Source organism: Chionomys nivalis, chromosome 17 (genome assembly GCF_950005125.1).
Source record: "Chionomys nivalis chromosome 17, mChiNiv1.1, whole genome shotgun sequence".
NCBI classification, from domain to species: domain Eukaryota; kingdom Metazoa; phylum Chordata; class Mammalia; order Rodentia; family Cricetidae; genus Chionomys; species Chionomys nivalis.
Window position 1 is genome coordinate 46,340,260 of NC_080102.1, and position 25,675 is coordinate 46,365,934.

Below are 25,675 nucleotides of genomic sequence, written 5' to 3' on the forward strand. Positions count from 1 at the left end.
AAGATGGCCGACAGGCCAGGAAGCAGAGTTTCCTCTCTGGGCTGGGACGCAGGAAACCCAGCCCTGAGCTTCCCAAGGTGCTTCCTGGAGATAAGAGAGACCCTATCCTGCTCCAACCCCTCTTACATCCTGCCCTAGCCCCTAGGGTACCCTCAGCTGCACCACTCAGTCAGACCTTGGGAGGGGCTTTGGAGGTCAGGGCCTACTGGGGCTTCACTTCCTCCGGCACTGAGGGGTCCACCCAGGCTTGAGAGCAGCAGGGAACAGAGGCACAGAAGCGCTGGAGACTTAGTTCTGCCGGGTAAGAGTTCTTTTGAGGGAAGAGATTGTTCCTCAAGGGTAGCGAAGTGGGAATGAGCCAGGTGGTCCATGGAGGTCAGAGCTGTGGGGTTTGAATTGGTCAGAAGGTCCTGTATGGAGTCATGAAACACTTTTGGAAGGTGGTGGATCGGTGGAGTGCAGGCTGTTTTGGGGAGCAAATCTAACCAATCACTGTTCTGTGTAGGGTGAGGGCATGTCTAAGGTGAACCGGATGGTCAGGGGGGTGGGATTTGGTTAGGCTCTATAGGTGTATAGGACCAGGGCAGTCCAAGGTTATTCCTGGGATGTTCAGGAATAACCAGTTTTGTGGGCGATCCAGGGCTGCTCACGGAGAGGGTTGGGGAGGCTGGGGCTGAGGGGATGCTTCCTGCCACTGGCAGAGTTCCCGGCCAGGCTGCTCCGCAAAAGCTGTCCAGTGTGTGCCGCCAGCGATGAGTGGCTCTCTGGGGCCGTTAGGGGGTGGGGTGTAAGTCAAGGTAGGTGGGAGAGAGCTGTGAAAGGCAGGACTAGACCCTGTTATTAGTAGGTCAATTCATCCATTCAGGGGCTGCACCTTTCTGGGCATTCGGAGCGGGGTCCCCGCGCGTTGGGCACTTCCGAAGCAGCGCCGGGCTAAGGCTGGCACGCCACGCGGGCGGCGCCTGAGTTGGTTCACTCGCAGCGCTCCCCTCCCCGCCCACTCGTCACCCCCTCCCGCGTTGCCAGGACAACGCGTGAAACTAAAATTCAGTTCCCCGTCGCAGGTGGAGACTAGTGGCGCCCCCTCCCCTAAGCCCTTCCTCGTAGGTCGCGCCCCCATCCTGCTGTCGCTAAGGTGACGGGGAGGGGGCGACCAGCTGCAGGGTTGGGCCAGCCAGGGTTGGGGAGGCCGCAGAGTCCGGACAGACCCCCCAAACTCGGTTGCGGCGGGGGCCGAGAGGAACACCCTGGGTGCGGTTAGAAGGGCTGATTTGGGGGGCCCTTCCGTGGCACAGCAGCTCCGCCCTGATCGAGCTTGGGGTCTGCGGCCCTCCACCCAGTACGATACCCCGGTTGATCCCACCACCTCCTCGGGGTCTGGAGTGTGGGGTCGGCAGACTGGGGAGATTTCCACCCCGGGACACCAATTTTCCTGCTTATCTCTCCCTCTCCGTCAGCCTGTGATCCTCTTGCCCCGACGCGTAGAAGTCCCTCACCCAGCTCCAGAACCCTCCGTCACCCTAGTACGGTGGTCTGCGACGCTCGCCTGCAGCGGAAGCGCGGCGTGCCATCCCCCCGCTGTGTCAGCCACTCCCCCTCGACAGCCATCCCCACCCCCCTCCCGCGCGGGCCCCCGGCCCCCGCCCTCTGCACCACACGCCCACGCCGCCCGACCCCGCGGGGGACCCCAGTTTCCCGGCCCTGGGCTTCCCGTCCCCGCCTCCGGCGCGGCCCCCTCCCCGCCTCCGCTCAGCTCCGGGCTCGGGCCCCCTCCCCCCGCCGCCCCCGCCCCCGGGGAAGGCAGGCGCCGCTCGAAGCCGGGGCCGATGCAGCTAAACCGTGCCGCCGTCGCCGCCGCCGCTGCGCCTGCGGAGCCCCCGGAGCCGCTGTCCCCCGCGCTGGCCCCGGCCCCGGCCCCCCCCGGCCCCCTCCCGCGTAGCGCGGTCGGCGGGGCTCCGGCGGGGGGTCAGGGGGGGCCAGGGCGCCGCGCGGAATCCCCGTGCGCTCCTCTCTCCGCCGGCAACAGTCCGGGCCCCGGCGCTAGCACCGGGATGGACGGCCCCGGGGCCAGCGCCGTGGTCGTGCGCGTCGGCATCCCGGACCTGCAACAAACGGTGAGCCCTCGCGATCTCGCCGTACCCCTGTGTAGCCCACTAGCGGTGACCCCCGCCGGGCGCGCCCTGCGCCAGGACCCCCGGCCGCGGCCACTCGCCCCTCCCCCGCCGCCTCCGCGGGACCCTCCCCATAGCCGGGGCGGGGCCCTGGAAGCCCAGCCCTGGGGCGGGGCCTCGGCGCGGTGGCGCGGGGTCCCTGCTCTTGCTCCCCAAGTAGCCCTCCAAGCGGGCCCCGGGGCTGGGTGCCCTGCGCTCGCAGGTCCGGGCTCACGACTCGCTCCGCTGCAGAAGTGCCTGCGTCTGGACCCAACCGCGCCCGTGTGGGCCGCCAAGCAGCGTGTGCTCTGCGCCCTCAACCACAGCCTTCAGGACGCGCTCAACTACGGGCTATTCCAGCCGCCCTCTCGGGGTCGCGCCGGCAAGTTCCTGGATGAAGAGCGGCTCTTACAGGACTACCCGCCTAACCTGGACACGCCCCTGCCCTATCTGGAGGTGCTGGGCAGACCAGGGTGGGGGTGGAATGGAGCGCACTGGGTGTGATCTTTGAGCTCCGTGGCTTGAGCAGTGAAGGGCAGGCCGGGAGGAGTTGGCAACAGGAGCGGTGGGGGGCTATGTGCAGCCTGAGCAGTGTGCTGAGAGCCAGAGGTGGGTACATTGAGTGCAGCGGGTAGGGTGAAGTGTGAGCTGCATGTGTGGTAAGTGGTGTGTTGCAGCTTAGGCGTGGAGAGCGGTGTGTAGAGTACTTGCAGCAAGCAATGTGTGCAGCACACAATGAGCACCTGCAGCACATGCACTCAGCATGCGTGGTGTGAGCAGTTTGAACACGGGAGGGAGAAGTGTGAGAAGGACTGAGCGCCTTAAGGGTCATGCGGTGTGAACAGTGTTCTCTGTGTGCACATCGGAGGTTGGCCGAAAATATTAGCACCATTTATGATGCATAAAGGTGATTTGAGTGCCACTCCAGATTGGAGATTCGGTCTTCATTGGAAGATCTTTGCGTGTGTGTGTGTGTGTGTGTGTGTGTACCAAGGTCAGAGTTGGTCCAATCCTCATGGTAGCACCAGGAATTGGGTTATTTCTACTTAGAGAGAAAGTGTCTAGGAATAGAAGCTTAGTTTCAGATCTTGGGTGAGCAGTCAAGTTTTCCAAGTCCTGGAGGTGGGAATGAGACAGAGAGGCTGCAGGCCTGCCAGGCCATGAATTGGCCGAGTGAGTATTGTCTCCTCCGGACCACACATTGTTTCTGTGCAATGGGTAGTCAGTAGCTGCCAGTTGTTGTCTGTCCCCCTGTAAGTGCATGTCTGGGACTTGTCTAGCTGTGTTGCAGTGAGAGTGTGGGCAGGAGGGTGGTGAGCAGTAATCAGCCTGCGGTGGTGGCCACCACCCCATGCTCACTGGACCTGTGTGTGCGCGTCTTCTCTCCCCCTTCTCTTTATCCGAGCAGTTTCGATACAAGCGGAGAGTTTACGCCCAGAACCTCATAGATGACAAGCAGTTTGCAAAGCTGCACACAAAGGTAAAGCAGTCACTGGAGGGAACTTTCCATGACCACTGCCCCTCTTCAGGTTTGGCCCAGTCTGCTTTCTCTGAAGTGGGTTTCAGGACCTGGTCCATGTCCAGGACTGGTCCAGTGATGGGTTCCGGCTAAATCAGAGTTTTGCTGGTAGTGGGATGAGTGTCTTGTTTGAGGCTGGGGGAGAGGGAAGCAGATAAGTGTCCAGTGTGTTGACTGTGAGGACAAGAGGTCCTGTGGTTAGTGCTCCTTACTACGAGGAACACAGAGTTAGATATCTCACTAATTCCCTCCCAGGAGGGATTTACCACCTCATTTCACAGGTGAGGCAGAGGGGTTGAGTTACCTACTGTGACTGCCCACTGCCCAGTGAAGCTGGCCCAATCTGCCTAGGTAGGCCCTGTGTGGCCTGTGTACACCTGTACAGTGTCTTTGCTCCTGGGACCTGCACCCAGGTGTACCTGACTCCATTTGCATCTTTTTCTTTTGTATTTTGAGGGAGCACTACACTCTTATGGGTGTCCAGAGGGCAAGGAGGGTGTCCTAGGCCTTTTCCAAATCCGCCAGCTCCGCGGGCAAATGGGAATTTGTTTGTGGGAACTTCGCTGATGGTCTCTGGAGCTTTGGAAAAGAACTTAGTGACCCTACCTAACGTCCTAGATCCTTGGGTTCTGTGGTAGACTTTTCTGCTGTTCCAGGGCAGGTGACAGTCAGTGGCTCTGGCTCTGTATTGGGCAAAGACCACGTCAGAGAGAGAGGTATCTGTCTCCCTCCACTGGCCCTTGTGTGACCCTGTCATCCTGGGTTCTCTAGATCCTTTCTGAGGCCCACAGACACGAGGGATTTGCTTTTCAGTGAGTCTTGTCTGTGTTTTGGATGAGTCTGAACTCCTCCCTGCAGCCCTTTCCTCTTGCTTGCCTGGGGTCTAGCTGTCCCTACCTCTCCCCCTGTGACCTCGAGGCTGTCTTAATGTTCTTCCTAGATGATTTGTGTAGATTCTTCCTCTGGTTTTATCACTCTGATCCCAGATGATACTGGTCCACCAGGCACCCACCCTCTTCTGTCTATGATAAATGCTGTTTTTAGATGCCTGGGCGGGGACACTATGCCACCAGACAAGGCTAGTGAGGCTTTGCTGGGTGAGGGACGAAAAGACAAAGTCACGTCGTGGGTGCTCCAGAGGTCTACCACGGAATGTAGGAGGAGCTGGTCAGAGGAATGAGGCTAGAGTTGTTAACCTTTAGCTCCTGTCAGAATGGCCTCAGTGTTCTTTTAGGCTGAGGGAAGGGACTCAATTGGGGTCTGTGACTAAGGTGACCTGACTGTGATGAAAGCGCCAGGCTCAGCCTGGGTTTGTAAGAAGGGCTTTGAAAGCACAAGAGTCTAGCCAAGATGGAACCAGTGTTGAGGTAAAAGTATGGTGTCGAAGATGAATAAGACAAGAGACAGGTTAGACAGAGCGGGGCTAGGGACAGTGTATGCCTTACAGGTGGTCAGGAGCTTGCTGGAGGAAGGGGGTGATGGGAAGGTGACCATGACTGCCACAGCCCCCTGATTGGGATGGTTGGTGTTCTAGGCAAACCTGAAGAAGTTCATGGACTATGTCCAGCTACACAGCACTGACAAGGTGGCCCGCCTGCTGGACAAGGGGCTGGACCCCAATTTTCATGACCCTGACTCAGGAGGTAAGAGAAGAGCAGGGAGGGGCTGGTTTGTTTATTTGTTTTTGTTTTTTGAGCGGCTGGGACTCTAACTTTTATTTATCTCTAAACCCAGAGTGCCCTCTGAGCCTTGCGGCACAGTTGGACAATGCCACTGACCTCCTGAAGGTTCTTCGCAATGGCGGTGCTCACCTGGACTTCCGAACCCGTGATGGGCTAACAGCTGTCCACTGCGCCACCCGCCAGAGGAATGCAGGGGCATTGACGGTTAGTGAGGGCAGGACCCCGGTCTGGAGGGACTCACGGGCTCATGCAAAAGGCTGGGCCTGGCATGGATCCTGAGGTGCCTCATCCTCAGACCCTGCTGGACCTGGGGGCTTCACCTGACTACAAGGACAGCCGCGGCCTGACGCCCCTGTACCATAGTGCCCTAGGGGGCGGAGATGCCCTCTGCTGTGAGCTGCTGCTCCATGACCATGCACATCTGGGGACCACCGATGAGAATGGCTGGCAGGAAATCCATCAGGTGAGCAAGGGGGCCTGGGCTGGGTCCAGACTGTAGGCCTCTGTCTGGGATGCTTCAGCACCTCCCTTCTCCTCAGGCCTGCCGCTTTGGGCACGTGCAGCACTTGGAGCACTTGCTGTTCTATGGGGCCAACATGGGTGCCCAGAATGCCTCGGGAAACACAGCCTTGCACATCTGTGCCCTCTACAACCAGGTATACCTTGAGACTCACCCCCTCTTTGCTTCATTTACATTTCTGCGTGTAGTAAAGTGTGACTGTATACCTGCACACAGGTGACCATACATCCCAGCCTGTGTGACACTCCGTGTGTATGTTCTGTGCCCGGTCTGGTTACTGGGTGGGTGGTCTACTTAAACATGTATGTTTTCTTAACACACGTGTGTCAATATGTCCGCGTGTATGTTCTTAATAGCTAGCTCTCCGATGAGAGCTGCGCACATAGCCCTGCCTAGCCCAGGTATGCGTCTCTGTGTGTGCGATTCCTGTGCCCTGCACACCTGCGCATGCCTATCCGCGTGTGTACCTGCCGTGGTTGGCCCTGCCTCTCTGCGGCCCAGTATGATTGTTGCTGCCCCCCAACAGGAGAGCTGCGCTCGTGTCCTGCTTTTCCGTGGTGCCAACAAGGACGTCCGCAATTACAACAGCCAGACGGCCTTCCAGGTACAGGATGTGAAAGGCTGACCCGGGGGCTGCTCGTGTGTCCTACTGACTTTGAACTTGGATTCTTCTTCAGAGGGCAAGAAGGGAGTGCTCGCTCTGAGGACTGCCGCCAAAGGTGGAATTATGAGTGGGCTAGTGTGCTCAGAGTTTGAGGGAATGTTTGGTGTGGTACTGTAGCATGGATAATAAAAACACAGAGACAGATGTTGGAGTTCAACCCGAAAACCAGAAAAGCAAAGCAGCCAACCCACTAGAGAAGTCTTTCCTATACCGAAGCTGGGTGACCGTAGACTAAGCAGACAAAGCAGCCTAAGCAGCCAAAACTGACTAAGCCTCTCTCCTCCCATTTAATATTCCCACTAGTGCTGGGATTAAAGGTGTGAGGCACCACCACCTGGATTTGTTTCTGCATTATTCTTTTGTAGCCCAGGGTGGCCTTGAACTCACAGAGATCCATCTGCCTCTGTTTCCCAAATCCTGGGATTAAAGGTGTGTGCCACCACTGCCTGACTTCTAGAGTGGTTTAGCTTTGCCCTTTTGATCTTTAGGCAAGCTTTATTTATTAAAATATAAATAAAACATCTCTGTAGTGTGGTGGTTGCCTCTATCCTCCTCCTATGGATAAATGCCATATGACTCCAGGACTCTGGGGAAGGACCAAATGGGCAGGTGTGGTTGGCCTGATTCCCCGGAAGCAGACAAGAGTGCAGAGGACAGACTTGAGAGGGGTATGTGACCGGTACTACACCTGACTTGACCCAGGTTATGTGTCTGAACTGTTAGTCGCCAGGCTGGTTGGCACTGGATAGCCAGGTAGTTACCTGGAGTTTCGGAGGAGTTGAGGGTATCATGGGAATTTACGGACCATGAAAGCAGTGTGGAAAGGGGTATCTATTATTATTATTATTATTATTATTATTATTATTATATTGGTTTTTCGAGACAGGGTTTCTCTGTGGTTTTGGAGCCTGTCCTGGAACTAGCTCTTGTAGACCAGGCTGGTCTCGAACTCACAGAGATCCGCCTGCCGCTGCCTCCTGAGTGCTGGGATTAAAAGCGTGCGCCACCATCGCCCAGAGTGTATATATTATCCTTAATGGGAGCACAGGCCCTTGAGAATGTCAGAAAGGCAAGCTGTTAAGGCCATGTCTGTGAGTGTAAGGTAGAGGTTGAAGATTTGGGCACATCTGGAAGTAGATACACCAAGGTGTATTAGATGGGCCAGGTTTGGGGACAGAGGTAGGAAGGTGAGGGCTGAAACGCTGTGGGACCAGGATTGATATGGGAATCGTGGCTGCGTATAGGGGCAGATTAAAAGTTCTACTGTTGTGTTCGGGTTTGTTCATGTTTTAACTCTAAGCCTTGTGTCCCAGAAGCACTCTTGGACTTAGGCAGAGGAGGGCAATGGGCCAACCCCAGCTACTGGTCTCCTGTCTCTTGTCCAGTAGAAGTGATGTGTCGACAGACATTGACTGCTGTGACTTGAGAGAAGGGTGGCTTTGGGAAGATCCCAGTAGGAGCACCTGGGGTTTGGGGTGCCTCCCTCCTTGCCCTCCATGTGTTGATTTCTCTCTCCCAGGTGGCCATTATTGCAGGGAACTTTGAGCTCGCTGAGGTAATCAAGACCCACAAAGACTCGGATGTCGGTGAGTTCTGCCCACCCATAGATCCTTTCTGAATGTGCTGTGGCTGTCATAAGCAACACCCTGGTGGTGTAACAGGTCTCCATACTCCAAGGCAATTGTCTGCTAGTGGCCCTTGCAGACACGGGAATGCAATGAAAAATGGCTTGTGTGGACCGAACACAATTTTTGGTCGGGGCCTAGAGCAGGTCTGGGCTCTAGGCTGTGATGGCACGGACCCAAGTGATTGACATCTAGAATGGGCTCTGTGCTTCCCATTGTGTGCTAGGGCAGTGCTTAGCTTCCTGCGGAGAGAGCAGGACACAGTGGTGAGGATGAAGACAGAAGTGGGAATAGGCTTGCGGCTATCTCCTTCCACAGAGGGTTTGAGCTCCTAGCAGGTAGTGCATAAAAGAAACTTGGCATATGTATAAGCGCTTGGAGGAGGACCAGAAGCTGCATGTGTAGTTTTTGCTTCAAGACTGGCAGGCAGAAGGCTCCAGCCTATACTTTGGTGTGTGTGTGAAGAGAGACAGACAGACAGACGGACAGAAAAAGTGTGAGAGAGAGGTGTGGTGTGTGCGTGTGCATACGTGTTTGTTTCTGGAGCCTGGCTGTCTCATCCTGGGTACAGGTGAGTAAGTCTGCAGGGTACTGTGGGCCCCTCCTCCAGCAAAGGGTTGCTGTCTGGCTACAGCAAAGCCTTCTAGCCGTAGGGATCCCTTAATGTTCTGGGTAGGCTTTTCTGCCTGTGACTCTTTTCTGGAACATGGAGCCCCAGGCTCCCCTTTCTTCTGTGAGCGTTACTTGAAGTGTCCCCATTTCTTGTTTCAATTTGCAGTGACATTGGGCAGCAAAGGGATGGAGCTGGCATTAAGGTTAGAATATTCCTCAGTTTATGACAGTCTGGCCTGGGAGTTCATCTTTGGTTGGGGTTAAAATTAAGGTCAGTTTCATGTTTAGGGCACTTCCTTGAGCTGCTCCTTGCTAATGAGGCTTGGTCATGTGCTCCTTGAATCTTGCAAAGTGGGGCCATAATGGTGGATGAACTGAGGGTGGGTGGCTTCCCCAAGAGAGATCCTGCAGCAGTGCTAAGTGACTTCATGATTCACGGTACAAAGCTGGGCCCTAGTTCAGGTAGAAAGTTTTTGGGTTGATATAGACGCATGTGATAGCTACAGTTTGCTACTGCTGTGATAAAACACCATGACCACAGCAGTTTAGGGAGGAAAGGGTTTATTAAGCATACACGTTCCAGCCACACCCCATCAGGAAGGGAAAGCAGGATAGAAGGCAGGAACTGAAAAGGCCACGGAGACATGCTGCTTACTGGCTTGCTCCACATGGTTTGCTCAGCTTGCTTTCTTACAGGCTCCAGAACCACCTGCCCAGGTGTGGCACCGCCCACAGTGGGCTGGACCCTTCCACATCAGTTATTTAATAATAATGAAAGGAGTGCCCCGCAAACCTACCTCTAGGCCAATGAGATGGGGGCGTTTTCTCAGCTGAAGTTTCTTCTTCCTAGATGACCCTGACTTGTGACCCTGTGCAGTATGGGGTGGTCATGAGATTTACTGTGTATCTCAGTTCACCTTCCTAATGTTCTCTTCTCTTATGAAACTGATGATTGGGCATTTATTTATTTATTTATTTATTTATTTATTTATTTATTTATTTATTACAGAGAAGAAACCCAAATCTTAGAGGGTTAATGAGAAAACCTATCAGACCTGGGGACTCAGGGTCTGCGTTGCCCACCTCCCTCTGCACATATCCATCCACTCTAAGGACATTTCTTAAGTGACAGCTCTAAGTTAGTCTGTCTCCCTCTGGGGCTGTGGGACCCCACATAGGAGCTGCGTGGAGCTCTCTGCCTGACTGTCCTCCACTTCCTTCCTCAGGGTAGTGTCTTGCAGACACTCATGTCGTGTTTCAAGAGACACCTCCTTGCTTCTCTTTATGGACCAACAGACCCTTGGGTGGGGCTCTGGTCAGTGGCTTTCTCTGCTTCCTGTTTCGGTTAGTGGGCTATGGGCTTTCAGTCAACCTTCTATGTATACAAAGCAGTCTATGTATATATGCTCACGTGGGCTGCCTCGCTCATGTTTTTGGTACGCGCCTCGGGCAATGCTTCTCACATGATGATGTCACCTGGAGAGCTTGTTCAGTGTAGGTTCTGAGTCTGGGCCTGGGTGTGGCCTGAGCATCTACACTGGTCACCAGCTCAAGGTGAAGCCTGCTCGGCCAATCCTGGCTCCATGCTTTTTATAATAGGTGTAGACAGTCTTGGCAGGCAGTGCTGCAGGCCAAAGACTGCCCACAGTATAGTTTTTGTTTCTAAATCAAGGCAAAATGTTCCTTAATTAAAATTGACTACTTTTATTGACAATCGGGCAGCATTCCTTACATTTAAAGTATTGAATGCCAGTTTTGTTGAATCCCAAAATGTTTTCATTGCTCCAAAGGGTACCTCAGATATGTTAAGTTCTGTGTTGCCCTCTTCCCCAGCCTGTCAGCTGAGAACATAATTTCTCTTGGCATTTACCTGTTATTGCTGTTTCATATCAATGGAATTACACTATTACCCTTTCTTTGTGACTTTGAACTTCATCTGCCTTGCAAGATCATTTCATTCCTTTTTATGGCTAAAATGTATTCTGTTGTCTGTGTGCATGGTATTTGGCTTATTTATTTGCCTACTGGTGGATACATAAGTTGTTTCTACTTTAAAACACACACACAAGTGTGTGTGTGTGTGTAGTGTATGTTTTGTGTGTGTGGGCCTGCCTGCTTGTCTGTATGTGTACAACATGCATACAGGTGCCCTTGGGGGCCAGAAGAGGGTACAGATCCCCTGAAACTGGAGATACAGATGGTTGTGAGCCACCCAGTGTGGGTACTGGGACCCAAACCTGTGTCCCTCTTCAAGTCAGTATCCACTCTTAAGAGCTGAAGCCATGCCGGGCGGTGGTGCCGCATGCTTTTAATCCCAGCACTCGGGAGGCAGAGGCAGGCGGATCTCTGTGACTTCGAGGCCAACCTGGTCTACAAGAGCTAGTTCCAGGACAGGCTCCAAAGCTACAGAGAAACCCTATCTCGAAAAACAACCCCCCCCCCAAAAAAAAGAGCTGAAAGCTGAAGCCATCCCTCCAGCTGGCCTTTACTTTTTGATTTATGAATATTGCTATCACAAACATGTTTGTACATGCATTTATATGAGTAATAGTTTACACGTCTTTTGGGCTTGTCCCGAGGAGTGGAATTGCTAGGTGATGTGGTAGTTCTTACATTTTTGAAGAGTTTCTAAACTGTTTCCACTAAACTTCTTTCATCTATCCGTGGGTTTCTAGCTTCTTTACCTTCTTCCCAATGCTTGCCTGACTTTTTTTTTTTTTTTTTTAATTGTCGTTACCCTGTTGGACATGGCGTGGCATTTCATCGTGGTCTGTGGTTTCCTAACGCCCAGTGCTATTGAGCACATTCTCAGGAGCTTGTTTTCATTTGTGTGTCTTTGGAGAAAAGTGAAGGCCTTTACTCAAGTTTTTTTTTCCTTATTGTTGAATTATAAGAATTCTTTATTTCCTTTGAATATATTAAAGAATATAGGGCCAGCAAGATGGCTTAGTGGGTAAATGTGCTTGCCTAAGCCTGGGAAATGCACATGGTGCAAGGAGAGAGCTGACTTCTTCAGGACCTTGACATGTTTCACAGGGCCATGGCATTATGTCCGTGTATGTACATACACAAATAAATAGGTGCGACAAACTGGAAATACATTGTATATGGTTTTGGTGTTGTTTGAGATAAGGTTCACTGTGGCCCAGGTTGGTGTTGAGCTCTGTATGTATCCCAGACTGGCCTCAAACTCTTGACAGGTCTTCTGCCTTAGCCTCTGAGTATCCGGATTACAGGAAAGAAACTACCATGCCCTGCTTTGTTTCTTGCTCAGATTGGTTTTGAATTCTGGTCTCAGGTGATCTTCCTGCCTCAGCCTCTTCAGTAGCAGGGTCTATAGGCACTTGTTATCATACTCTGTTTTGTTTTTTTTGTTGTTGTTTTTTTTTTGTTTTTTTTTTTTTTCTTTTTCGAGACAGGGTTTCTCTGTGGTTTTGGAGCCTGTCCTGGAACTAGCTCTTGTAGACCAGGCTGGTCTCGAACTCACAGAGATCCGCCTGCCTCTGCCTCCCGAGTGCCTGTTTTGTTTTTTTAATTAAAATTAAAACAAATTCTCGTCGGGCGGTGGTGGCGCTCGCCTTTAATCCAAGGACTCAGGAGGCAGAGGCAGGCCGATCTCTGTGAGTTCGAGGCCAGCCTGGTCTACAAGAGCTAGTTCCAGGACAGGCTCCAAAGCTACAGAGAACTCTGTCTTGAAAAACCAAAAAAGAAAAAAAAAATTCTCATGCTTTTGATGTTGTACCTAAGAATCCATTGCCAAACATAAGGTCGCACCGTTTATCCCTGATAGAAGAAATACGTAAACATGATTACATTTTATGGCACTTTTAGTATTCTGCAACTCCTGAACGGAGGCTGCACTCCGCTGGAAGGAGCAGAAGGCCAAGACAGGACAGCCTTTGTTTAGAAGTTAGCTGGTTGCTCTGATTACTGTAGTTTCTGGCCTCAGATGACGGGCTCTACTTTGTTTGGCATTAGAGTGCCAGAGCCACTCCCATTAACGGCATCCCAGTGAGATGACCCGTCTCACTGTGTAGCCCCCGCCTGGCCAGGAACTCACCATGTAGATCAGGCTGACCTTAGACTCATGGGAAGGGGGCTGGGGTTAAAGACACTTACCACCATGCCTGGCACTTTTTTTAAAAACAAAAATAGTTATTCACTTTGACCAGAACTTGGGCATAAGTATCATCATAATGTGTCATGGCTAGATGGATGTCTTTGACTCAAATCATACTGTTAGATGTTGAAGATTGTTGTTGTTGTTGTTGATCTCAGTTTTGTTGTTGGTGTACTGTGGACGGCTGTGAAGACCCATTTGAGACCCTAGAAGAAAATGTAGCACACTGGATGATTATGCTAACTATTAGGCAGATGCCCAAGACTACAGTGTGTCCTTAGCTGAGGATTCTATCAACCAAAATATGTATACATCTTTTTGTTTTTTTTTGAGATAGGTTCTCTCTACATCCTGGAACTCATTATATAAACTAGGCTGGCCTCCAACTCAGAGATCCACCAGCCTCTGGGATTAAAGGTGTATGCCACTATGCGTTGCTCAAAATAATATTTCTATTGAACAAAAGCATAGCAAAGGTGAATCATTAGAACAAACAGAATCAGTCAGAGTCCAGAAAGAACTTAGCCAAGATTTCTGGAGTTGAGTTCGAAGCATGTTTCTTGGCTTGCATCTCAAATGCCCGTATTTCTGGCACTGGGGAGAAGGCTGACCTCCCTTGGTGGCCAGCGCTTGGGCAGGGTTATCCTCTGGAATTGCATCAAGGTGTCTCTCTCCAGCTTTGGAATTTCAGGAACAAACAGCTCCTGTTTTTAGTGATTCTAAGTTGGAGAAGTGGGAAAACATTCAAATGGAGGAATATAGAAGATCAATATCCAGTTCAATTTATAGGCAATAAATGATACTAATAACAATTTCAAACCAGTGAGCAGGACCACAGTCTCAGAACAGTGTTCTGCGGTTTTCTCTGAAGCAGAACTCTCTGTAGCTATGTCAGTCTTTGAACCTTAGCCTATTTAGGCACATTTAGTAGGAGAGGCTTGGAATGTAGCTAAAATTGGTAGGGTGCCTGCCCAGCTGTGCAAAGCGCTGGGTTGTATCACTAATCCCAGCACTCTGGAAGTAGAGACAAGATCAGAGGTTCAAAGTCATCCTCAGCGCAAGTGAGTTTGAGGCCAGCCTGGGTTACATCAGACTGTCTCCCAGCAACAACAATAACAAGCAACACATTTAGTAAGGAGAGTAGTTAACCACACAGGCTCTTTAGTTTGTTTTGCTGAAACTTTTGGCAAGGAACCTCAGTTTGGACTTTTTTTGAGACGGAGTTTCTCTGTGTAGCTTTGGAGTCTGTCTTGGAACTCGCTCTTAGACCAGGCTGTCCTTGAACTCCCAGAGATCTGCTTGCCGCTGTGCTGGTATTAAAGGCGTGTGCTACCACCGCCTGGCCTCAGTTTGGACTTTTAAAAATCTTTGATGGCTCAGAAATTAAAATCAAGATGAGCTGGGCGATGGTGGCGCACGCCTTTAATCCCAGCACTCGGGAGGCAGAGGCAGGCGGATCTCTGTGAGTTCGAGACCAGCCTGGTCTACAAGAGCTAGTTCCAGGACAGGCTCCAAAGCCACAGAGAAACCCTGTCTCGAAAAACCAAAAAAAAAAAAAAAAAAAAAATCAAGATGAACTTCAGACTACCCTTGTAGTAATTCATTGTTTTTTGGTTTTTTTTTTTTTTTTGGTTTTTCAAATCCCCTCAGGTTTCTGGAGGCAGAAAGTGACATTTTACTCAAATAGGGCTTGGAACAGTTCTTACAGGTTGGCATCTTGTGCAGATTCTCAAATCACATTTTAATCAAAGCTTTGGTAATAGGATCAGTTTCTCCAGTTGTACGCTATCGAAAACAGCACAGTTTCTTAGTGAACTTGTGCAGATAATATATTACCATGCAATACACATGTCCATGCTTAGCTCTAACAGTGCTAAGGGATCCGGTGGAGAGAGGAAGTGAATATTTCAGGGTTTCTCAGTGTAGCCCAGGATGTCCTGGAACTCACTCTGTAGACCAGGCTGGCTTTGAACTCACAAAGATTCTCCTGCCTCTCCCTCTCGAGTGCTGGGATTAAAGGCATGCACCACTACCACCCGGCAAATATTTCAGTATTAATTTTCAAAAAATCACCAACAGGCCACAGACAGTGCAAAAGGAAAGCATAGTCCTTAAATCTAGAACATTAAAATGAAAAATTCAAATAAACATAAAATTATTCACCTCATTTTTTTCAGTTAAAAAAAACTTTATTAAAAAAGTTGTCAAAAAAACTCATCCACTGAAATTAACCAGACTCAGATACCTCATCAGTGTTTTCCTTTCGTGTCATGATTTCTTTTTCTGTTTGTTTATTATTTTGAGACAGGGTCTTATTCTACATCCCAGAAGGCCTGGAACTCACTGTGTAGTCCAGGCTCATCTTGCACTCACAGTGACCCTCTTGCCTCCGCTTCAGAGCGCTAGAATTTCAGGTCCAGACCCATGTCCCTACTTCTTGTTTTGCTTGGACGTGGTTAGTGTTTGGAACAAACCAGCAGGTATTTTTTTCTTCTCCTCTTCTTCTTTAGTCTGTTTTTCTCTCCTCTTTTTCTTCTCTGTTCTCTCCCCTTCCCTCCCTTCTCTCTCATTTGCCTTTTCGTGTTCTTTCTCTCCTCCTCCTGCCCCCACCTCTTCTCAGTGTTATTGCCCAGGCTGGCCCTGAACTCCTGGGTTCAAGCAGTTCTCTGGACTCAACCTCCGAACTGTCAGGACTTCAGGCTCAGGCCACCATTGCTGGTTCATTTCTTCATTACAGTTTTGAAAATTCTCCTCCAAGCTAGTGGTATGATCTTGAAGTTACTGGGAACCTAGATTCCATAGTACTTGTCTGAGTCCAACAGTGTTTTTGAAGGATAAATGATTTTGGGCTGCAGCTAATTGCACATACTTTTAGAGAAGAATGACAATAATAACTGTACACTTGGCAAGACTCCAAATAGCTATGGCTGAAAGCTGGTGACAAAGTCGGCAAGGATTGGGTTTCTTTTTGTGGCTTACAAGATTTCAACACAGCCGGACTTAGACAACTGATAGGATTGTGCCAAAACAAGTCCAATTTCCAGGAATCTTACACACGTTTATAATATTTGTATTTTGACATTATGTGAAAGTATGGTTTAAAATTTGGTACCGGGGTGGTGTATGCCTATGGTCCTAGTACACTGGAGGCTGAGGCGGGATAAGGACAAGTTTGGGGCCAGCTTTGGCTATATCCCACCCTCGACCCCAAAAGGTTTAGTACTACAATGCTTTCCATACAATTTAACACTTCAAACAAGATTAATTAATTCAGTATCTCTTTAACATTGCAGGGGCCTTTCTGGATCGTTAAAGTTAGTTTAGGATTAAAGACAAATCAAGGAGCCAGGCATAGTGCCAAAGGCCTTTAATTCCAGCACTTGAGAGGCAGAGGCAGGCAGATCTCAGTGAGTTCCTGTCTATCTAGGGCTACACAGTGAAACCTTCTCTCAACAAACAAACAAACAAACAAGCCCAAACCAAACAAAAACCCCAAATTACCTAGTGCACTCTGAAATCAGTAACGTATTTTTCTTTTGTCCTTAGGTCTGGTTGACTGTAGCATGGGTAAGAAACACTTGAGGAATGACTTTCAATAGGTTTCTAGTTTTCTAATTCACATGTAACCTGTGTGTGGACTCCATGGGGCTTGTAGCCATGTCGGGGATGATCTTCAGGGTGACACCAGGTCCTATCAATGTGTTTAGATTATATATGAGCTCAGGTTGGAACCTGTGAGAGAAAGGCAAAGTGTTATTTTGTTTGTATTCAAGACAGGGTTTCTCTGTGTAACAGCTCTGGCCGTCCTGGAACTTAATCTGTAGGCCAGGCTGGCCTTGAACACCCAGAGATTCGCCTATCTCTGCCTCCCAAGTGGTGGGATTAAAGGTGTGTGCCATCACTGCTTGGCGGCAAAATGTTTTTTATCTAGACAGGATTACCTTTATTTATTTCTGAGTTCAAGATTTTGATTGAAGTCTAACAGTGGTTAAAAAGCAGACCGAAGAACTTGATTGTGGTATATGCTGTAATTCTGGAGGTAGAGGTAGAGAGATAAGAGACAACCTGAGCTATGAAGCAAGACACACAGACAGACAGACAAACATACACACACACACACACACAGGCAGACTCTCTCTCTGTCTCCCCCCGCCACTTTGTGGTTTCCAAGCTGGTAATTTTTCTTGGTAAGATTTACCCTTTGTCTAGAAAAGAGCAAATTCTGAGATAGAGTCCCAGTTGCCGGCTTTAAACAACCTATTATTTCCTGTCTTCCTGGGAGTTTCCTACTGTGATCTGTTCATTAGACCCAGTTAAGACACCCAAAGACTCCCTACAGGACCCAGGACAGTTTTTATTTCAACTTCAGAAGTCAGTGTGACTTCAGGAGCCACCGTTGAGTCAAAATACTCTCAAACAAACCCAGAGAATTTCACACAGAATGTGGCGCACAAGAGGGTTGGTTCTAAGTGGTGGCCAACAGGGCTCAGCAGCTGACCGCTTCTATTTGTGTGTGGCTCCGGTAATTTCTTCTTATATTAGATCTGACACAAGAAAAACCTAAGCATATTTAAATTTTATTCTGTAACTCATGAACAGAGGGGCAAGAAACACTGCCAGGAGAAGCAAGATAAGAAATACTGTTTTGATGGCTTAGATGTTAGTTGGTGCTTCCTAACTGGTACAATGTCTAATTTCGGTTCACAGTTTACATTAGATGTTGATTTGCTCAGGTGGAATTCAGAGTGTGAGAGTCACCACGCTGAATGGCATTCACATGGCATCCCCCCCCGCCCACCAGCCACTGAGTTTTCCTCTGACTTTCACGGGCTCAGCTTTTATATTTAGGTCACTGATCAATTATAGCCTAATTTTTGTATGAACTGTGAGTTCAGAATCGGCTTTCATGTGGCTCTTTAGTTGTTTGGCAGTATTTGGTGAAGGATGTTTTCCTTTTCCACTGGTACTCACTGCTGGTGTGTAGAAACGGTAGTTGGATGTTACCAGCTTCTCTGCATTTGCTTTAGTGGCTTTCTTGGCACATTATTGGGATTTTCCTCCCCTCCCTCCCTCCCTCCCTCCCTCCCTCCCTCCCTCCCTCCCTCCCTCCCTCCCTCCCTCCCTCCTTCCCTCCCTCCCTCCCTCCTTCCCTCTCTTTGGAGCCTATCTTGGAACTGGCTCATGTAGACCAGGCTGGCCTCACAGAGATCTGCCTGCCTTTGCCTGCCGAGTGCACCGCCTGGAGTATAGGATCATCCTGTCTGCAAATGGATTTACTTCTTCCTTCTAATTTGGATACATTTCATTTTTTCTTTTTCTTTTTTTTTTTGTTGGTTTTTCGAGACAGGGTTTCTCTGTAGCTTTGGAGCCTATCCTGGAACTAGCTCTTGTAGACCAGGCTGGCCTCGAACTCACAGAGATCCACCTGCCTCTGCCTCCCGAGTGCTGGGATTAAAGGCGTGTGCCAGCACTGCCCAGCTTGTTTTTCCGTTCCTTTCTCTCTCTCTTTAAAAGCAGCCAGTTCTCTTAGCTTCGAAGCCATCTCTCCAGCCCTTTTCCTTCTTTTTTGGAGGTAGTCTCACTACGTAGCCTTGGCTGGCCTCGAACTTCTGAGGGCTGAGATTAAAAGCATGTGCCTCCATGCTCAGCCTCCCTTGCTTTTGTTCCCTTAGTGCTCTGGCTTGAACTTCTCTGCCATATTGAACAGCAGTCATGAAAGCAGGCATCCTGGCCTTGCTCCTTGTGTTTGAGGAAAGCTTTTGAGTCTTTCACCACTGAGTATGATGTTAGCTGTGGGTTATAAAGACGCCTTAACACATCGAGGAAGTTTCTTTCTGTTCATAGTTTTCTGATATTTTATCATTAAAGGATGTTGGATTTTTAGTGATTATTTTTTCTGAATCAACTCAAATAGTGATGTTGTTTTTCTGTTTTGTTCTATTGATGTATCACACTGGTTCCTGAAGTATTTATCCTTGGAATGTTTTATCCAGCTTGGGGATCTAGAATACAAGTCAGTTAGGAATTGTTTTCTTCTTCTGGTTTCTTTGAGCGAGTTTGAAAAGGATTGATGCTGATTCTTCAAGTGTTTCTGGTCATGCCATCTGTTACCACCTTTCTGTTGTTGGTAGGAAGGTTGTGATTTCTCAGTCAGTTTCCTTGTTTTGAGTCCGTTGAGATTTTCTATTTCTTCTTGAGTCAGTTTTTGTAATTTGTGGATTTAAAAAATAATTGTCTGTCTAATTAGGTTATCTAGTTTGATGGCAAATGATCGTTCATAATATTATTTTGTATTTTATTTATTTTGAAAGATTGGTGACAATACCAAGTCATTTCTGATTTTATTGTCTTTTTAATATATATATACGTATATATATTTAATATAAATATACATATATATGTTTTAAAGTCAGTTGTAGCTGGGCGATGGTCGTGCACACCTTTAATCTCAGCACTCAGCACTCAGGAGGCAGAGGCAGTTGGATCTCTGTGGGTTCAAGGCTAGCCTGGTCTACAAGAGCTATTTCCAGGCAGGCTCAAAACTACAGAGAAAGCCTGTCTTGAAAAACCAAATAAATAAATAAGTCAGTTATAGCACAATTAATAACTCAGAGACAGATATTGGGGTTCAATTTGAATATCAGAGAAGCAAAACAGCCAGCCATTGGCTCTTACTTTACCTCACTCTGAAATGATGATCCAGCCTCCAGGAATCCTCAGAATGAGACTGACTGAGAGCTCTCTCCTGTCTTATATTCATTCCTCTCTAGTGCTGGGATTAAAGCTGTGCACCACTACTGCCTGGTTTCTGTGACAAACTAGTGTGGCTACTGGGATTAAAGGTGTGTGCCACACTGCCTGGTCTGTTAGGCTGACCGTTGCAGCTGTTTTACTCTCTGATCTTCAGGCAAGCTTTATTTATTAAAATACAAATGAAATATTACTACAGTCAGTCTAGCTAAAAGTGTGTTGACTCCTTGCGTTATTTATGTGCATGAAGATTTTGCCAGCATGTATGTCTGTGCACCATGTGAGTGCCCTCGTGCCTCCGAAGGTCAGAAGAGGACTTTGTGGAGTCCCTGGAACTGGAGTTGTGGATGGTTGTATGCTATCATGTGGGTGCTGGGAATTGAACCCACGTCCTCTGCAAGAGCAACAGCTGCTCTTAATGGCTGAGCTATCTCCCCCAACACACCTTTTTTTTGAGACAAGGTCTATGTTACCCTGACTGTCCCAGGGTTCACTATGAAGACCAGGCTGACCTCTAACTCACAGAGATACAACTGCCTTTGCCTCTAGTGCTAGGATTAAGTGTGTGCCACCACACCCAGAAGGCTGACTTTGTTGTTGTTGAGACAAAGTCTTGTTATGAACCCCTGGCTGGTCTTGAACTTGCACTGACTTTCCTGCCTTTGCCTCTCCAATGCTGGGATTATAGACATACGCTACCATGCCTAGGTCTTCCAACTCTTTTTTTCCAAAACTGGGATGGAACCTGACACTTGGGTATGCTAGACAAACACCTTTTTACATGGAGGTTTTACCTATCTAGAAGTACTGCAGTTGAATGAGAGGCCCTCGATGGTTAGTCAGGTCTCATTGGCTTGTCTCCTGTGTCCTTATTTACGTTTTAGATATTCTATTCATTATTGGAAATGAGTGTTGAAGTTTTTGGATATAAATTGTAGAACTGCCTATTTATCTTTTTTCTTGGCTTGGTATTTTGGTATTCAAGACAGGATTTCTCTGTGAAGTCCTGGCTGTCCTGGAACTCACTCTGTAGATGAGGCTGCCTTGGAACTCACTGCGACCCACCTGCCTCTGCCTTCCAAGTGCTAAGGATTAAAGGCGTGCGCCACCACTGCCCCGCTTCTATTTCTGTCTTTCAGGCAGTGGTATTTGTTTCACATATTTTGTCTTAGTGTTCTTTGGTGTATATATATTAATAGTTGTTAATATTCTTGATGAACTGACCTTCTTACTGATGTATAATGTATCTTTCTTACTCTTGTTACACACACACACTTTTTCTTGTGTGCGTGTGCATGTCTGTGTGCAGATGTATGTGTTTGTATGACTGTATATGCCTGAAGTCAACCTTCAGTCGTGTTCCTTGGCAACCATCCTGAATCTTGCTTGTTGAGACATGGTTTCTCACTGGACTGGATTGCTGATTAGATTTGGCTAGGTGGCCAGTCAGCCCCAGGAATCTCCTATCTCTGCCTCCTCAGCTCTGGGATAAGTGTATTCAACAACATTGACTTTATGTGGGTATAGGGAATCGAACCCAGGTCATCATGCTTGTATGTCAAGCATTCTACTATATGAGCTATCTTTTCAGCTTTACATTTTTTTTCATTTAAAGTTTATTCTGTCTGATATTAATATGGTTTCTCAGCTCTTTTGGTTACTATTTATGTAAGTTAATTTTAAAAAAAAATTATTCTAATTTTAGCCAGGCATAGTGTCATATACCTTTAATCCCAGCTCTTGGGAACCAAAGCCAGGCAGTTCTCTGTGGGTTGGAGGCCAGCCTGGTCTACACAGTGAGTTCCAAGACAGCCAGGGCCACATAGTGAGACCCTGCCTTGAAATAAAACACAACAAACAAATGAAAATATTCTAACTTTCAATATATATATATATATGTCTTTGGATCTAAAGTGATTCTCTTATACATAATGCACAGTCAACATCTCATCTGTCTTTAAAGTAAAGTTTTACTGGAACATAGACAAGCCCATTTGTTGACATACTGTTTGTAGCAGTTTTCATGGTACCACAGTAGAGTTTGAGACATGGCAGTGGAGACTCCGCTTTGCGGAGCCTGAAATAGTTACTGCTGGATTCTTTTTAGGATGTTTGCTGACTCTGGTCTAGAACGCCTTTTTTAGTTTCCTTGGCGATAGTCAATAGTACACAGTCTCACATAGCAGTAGCCTGGTGAGATCTGTCATGTGTAGCCTGATTTATCCTGAACCTTGTAAAGTGGGAAGTTCTAACAACGTATCTGGGCATTCCAAAGCCTTAGCTGCCTGAGAAGAGGAGCAAGTTTAAAACCTTCAAGTTAGGGTTGGAGGCAGCATGACTGGGATGTGGTCACCCAGTGGTGACTTCATTAATGTGGCTAACTGTTCTGATTTCCTGGGATCGGGGCATTTCTGGAACACATTTTAGACTTCATTTGTCTCTCTCTGTGTAGATTTATCTAAATACAGGTAGGTGTGTGTGTGTATATGTGTGTTGAAGCCAGGAGCCAACCTTGGGTATTTTTCTTCAGGAGCTACCCACCTTGATTTTGGAGACAGGCTCTCTCCCCAGGCTTGGGGCTCACTGATTATGTAGGCAGGCTGGCCAGGGAGCCCCAGGTATCTACTGCCTGTCTTCATGTCCCCAGTGCTGGGATTACAAGTGCATGCCAACATACCTGGCTTTTTCTGTGGGTGCTGAGGATTGAACTCAGGTCCTCAGTTTTGCACAGAAAACACTTTAGTTACCTGAGCTATCTTCTAGCCCAGGATTTTAGCTTTAAAAGGTCCGTTGCCCTACAGAAAGAACTACAGACAACTGGGGCATATTGGGAGTGGGAGAAATAGTGTTGCCCAGAGAAGAGCAAACTGATTGGTTATCTAGTACCAAATGGTCAGCCCTGAAATCATCCTTATAAGTAACATTATATGTACTGAACAGCTTATATTTGGGAATATATATATGCATATGCATATATGCATGTAGTACCAATGAAAAAGGACGCCATGAATTTGAAAGTAAGGAAGGGTATATGGGATGATTTGGAGAGAGGAAAAGGAAAGGGAAAATGTAGTCATAAAGTTGTTGTCCGTCCCCGTCCCCCCATCCCCCCAATCACTTAGTCCTCAGAGTCCCCCCAACTTGTGCCCCTCTGCTCTAGTACCATTCAGGGAAACCCCCAGCTATGCAAAGCGACGACGTCTGGCTGGCCCAAGCGGCTTGGCATCCCCTCGACCCTTACAGCGCTCAGCCAGTGATATCAACCTGAAAGGCGATGCCCAGCCCGCAGCTTCTCCTGGGCCCACTCTCCGAAGCCTCCCTCATCAACTGCTGCTTCAGCGGCTTCAGGAGGAGAAAGACCGGGACAGGGATAGTGAGCCGGAAAAGGACATCGGTGGCCCTGCAGCAGGCAGGGGTAGCCACAACAAGATCAGGTAGGAGGGTACGGGAGGTCCTGGAGGGGTCAGGGTGCTCCGAGAGCTATGACCAACCAGGGCTGAAAGGCAGGGAAAGGTGGTTCGTGGTACCTGCGCTGGCGGTGATGGGTTGGGCTCGCGGCCAGAGTTCCTGGGTGGCTTTACTCAGGCTGATCTCCGGTAGAAACTGGGGCTTGCTCTGGGGATAGCGGGCAGCGGAGGGAGTTGTGGGTGGAGAGGGTATGGTCCAGCTTGTGGTTAGAAAGCTCATTTGCAGCATGGAAACTGGTGGTACTGGTAGGAAGTGGGTTGGGACATGCCTTTCTATGTAGGCTCAAGGCCTGCAAGTGAGAGTTAGCAACCACCCCCCACCCCTTCCTACCCCCCGCATCTCCGCAACTCAGGCCCAGCCCTATAGACATACCTACTTTTAACCTCCCTCCTGGGTCCTGGAACCGCGAGAAAACGGGATATTTACAGCACTGGTTTCCCCGTAACTTAAGAGTAGGAAGCGTAGCCTGGAGCTCTTAGCCTTTATAGACTTAAGAGTAACCACCTTGCTGGCTCCTCACCAGTCCAGTGCAAGGTGTTTCCTTTGAGAAGCTCTCTGGGGGTGCCTGTGAGGGTTCGTCTTCTTGGACCCCGGTACACTGTCTGTGTTAACCACTGGTTGTAGTCTTAAATTTGCCTGGCGGTCAGGAGCTATCCTTCTGACCTCCTGCCGTTTCTCCGGAGCCAGGTCTAGAGAAGGTGTTTGGAAGCCTGTTGGATGCGAGTGTTACATAAGCAGCATGTTGTTTTCACTGTGTCGGCCAGCTCTTACAGCCCTGTGGGTTGGTGTACCACTGGGCTGAGCAGCAGAGCCTGTCACTCAGCTAACCTCGATCGATTAGGCTGTCTCTGTTCGCATCATTGTACAGGCTGGGGTCCTGATGCCCAGCTTGGGCCAGAGACTTGTTTAAAGTCACAGGGAGTAGGGATCAGCTGACCTGGGTACAGGTGTTTGATAGAAGGCATTTGATGCAGATTACATGAAACTTTCCCTTCTGCGTTGTTCCCCTGTGTATGCCACCCGCTTCCCGGGCTGTAGGCGGCTCGGACCCCCCCCCCCCAGGTTGTCAGTTTGGTTCCACATCACAGTTCTCCCCTGAAGCTTTTGCGTTGCCCCTCGGGTTTTCTAAGAATCGAATGGGCTGGTGGCTGAAAGAGTGCATTCTAGGATGTCACAGTTTGCCAGGAGGGCTGCTTTCGAGTGGAACTGTGTGGCTGCCACTTTGGTCCCTTTCATTTGTGCTTGCTGAAGATTGCAGCAGGCACAGAACAAACGCCTCTATTCTAGGGTCTCCAGCTCACCTGCTCTTTGGGAGGGTGGAATTCCTTCTTCTCCACATTTATTAGGTGACTCGAGTGCGCGATCTGTGTGTCTGTGTGTTTGTGTGCGTGTGTGCAGGCACCTATGCTTGCGCAGCTGGCCGCTGGCTCAACCCTCCTCCCCCGCCCCCGCGCCCCAATCTCAGCAGTGGTCCTGACTGGTTCTGAGGAAGTAGAAAGCTGGGCTTGGGGCTGAGAAGCACTTAGAAGAGTTGTGATACAGGTTAAAGAGACTTACCTGGTGTGACAGTGGTCTGTCAGGATGTGGAGAGCAAGTTGGGCGCACTGAGGAAGAAAAGACCCCATTCAGGCACAGGTTGCCTGTTTTGCAAACAAAACCAAAACGGATGGCGTTCGTGGACTCTGGTGGGGCTGCAGTGGCTCACTGTTGCTTGCTGTTGGCTGAGCCTGGCATGGAGCCCAGAAATATGGTCTGTAGGTTTTTGCTCCAGCAACATAGTGGAGCCCACAAGGGCAAATTTGAAGCTGATTCAGTAACTTAATCTCTGGTCAAAAGGGCAGGGTCACAGTTGTCTAGGTGGTGTTAACAGTGTAGCGTATTTCTTAAGTCTCAGAGAGCTGGTCATTGGCAGAGCAGGTGAATTTGTCCTGTCTGGGAACTAGGGAGCCCAAGCAGGCTTCTGGGCAAACAGGAAAATCAAGACCTCAGAGTCTATACCCAAGCCCAGAGAAGTGGTATGGGAAAGGTGGTTAACATAGAATGAGCATGGGCACTAGACAGGTGTCTAAGGCGAGAAGAGACAGGCCCAGAGGCAGGAGAATTGGGGCGCCCAGTGCATGCTGGTGGTCAGGGTGTGAGGAGGCCGGACCGCTGCGCCCCGCCTGTCCTTCCTTCCCTGATGCCCGAAGCCTCGGTGCCAGCCCTTCTCCAGCTCCTACCTGGCACTTCTGCCCGGCGTCCCCCGTGCGCCCATCTTCTGGCTCTCGTTGTTTCTCTCCAGCCTCCCGCGCGGGGGTCGGTCTGCTGGGGGCACCGCGGACCCGGGGCGAGCCGGCCGCCGCCGCCCGCAGAGGGAGGAGCTGGCGGAGGAGGCGGGGCGCGGAGCGGCCGTGGCACGGAGCGAGCCCGGCGCGCCCGGGAGCGCAGCCCCGCGGCCCCCGAGCCCTGAGCGGGCGCGGTTCTTGCGCTGGCGGGAGCGGGCCGGGCGCGGCGGCGCGGCCCATGGAGCGGCCCCGGGCCGGGCCCCCGGCGGGCGGGCGGGCGGCGGGCGGGCGGTGGGCGCTG

General features: G+C 49.6%; 1 protein-coding gene and 1 long non-coding RNA gene across 5 annotated transcripts in view; one reads left to right on the plus strand and one right to left on the minus strand.

Moving 5' to 3' along the window:
* The first annotated feature begins 235 nt into the window (after window positions 1–235).
* Shank3 (SH3 and multiple ankyrin repeat domains 3) overlaps window positions 236–25,675 on the plus strand; it is a 59,798-nt gene continuing 34,358 nt past the window's right edge. For all 4 annotated transcript variants that reach the window (XM_057791878.1, XM_057791879.1, XM_057791882.1 and 1 more), the window contains exons 1-11: window positions 236–301; window positions 1,458–2,114; window positions 2,403–2,606; window positions 3,559–3,630; window positions 5,204–5,312; window positions 5,404–5,555; window positions 5,647–5,814; window positions 5,891–6,007; window positions 6,398–6,475; window positions 8,055–8,121; window positions 22,803–23,076. In XM_057791878.1, coding sequence (XP_057647861.1) covers window positions 1,827–2,114; window positions 2,403–2,606; window positions 3,559–3,630; window positions 5,204–5,312; window positions 5,404–5,555; window positions 5,647–5,814; window positions 5,891–6,007; window positions 6,398–6,475; window positions 8,055–8,121; window positions 22,803–23,076 — 1,529 coding nt within the window. In that variant the 5' untranslated portion in view covers window positions 236–301; window positions 1,458–1,826. The remainder of the gene's footprint in view (window positions 302–1,457; window positions 2,115–2,402; window positions 2,607–3,558; window positions 3,631–5,203; window positions 5,313–5,403; window positions 5,556–5,646; window positions 5,815–5,890; window positions 6,008–6,397; window positions 6,476–8,054; window positions 8,122–22,802; window positions 23,077–25,675) is intronic.
* LOC130888644 (uncharacterized) lies at window positions 15,154–25,559 on the minus strand. Its single transcript, XR_009058473.1, has 4 exons — window positions 25,330–25,559; window positions 24,668–24,714; window positions 16,834–16,925; window positions 15,154–16,624 (listed from the first exon to the last, which is right to left on the minus strand). It is a non-coding gene; the product is annotated as an uncharacterized LOC130888644 (long non-coding RNA).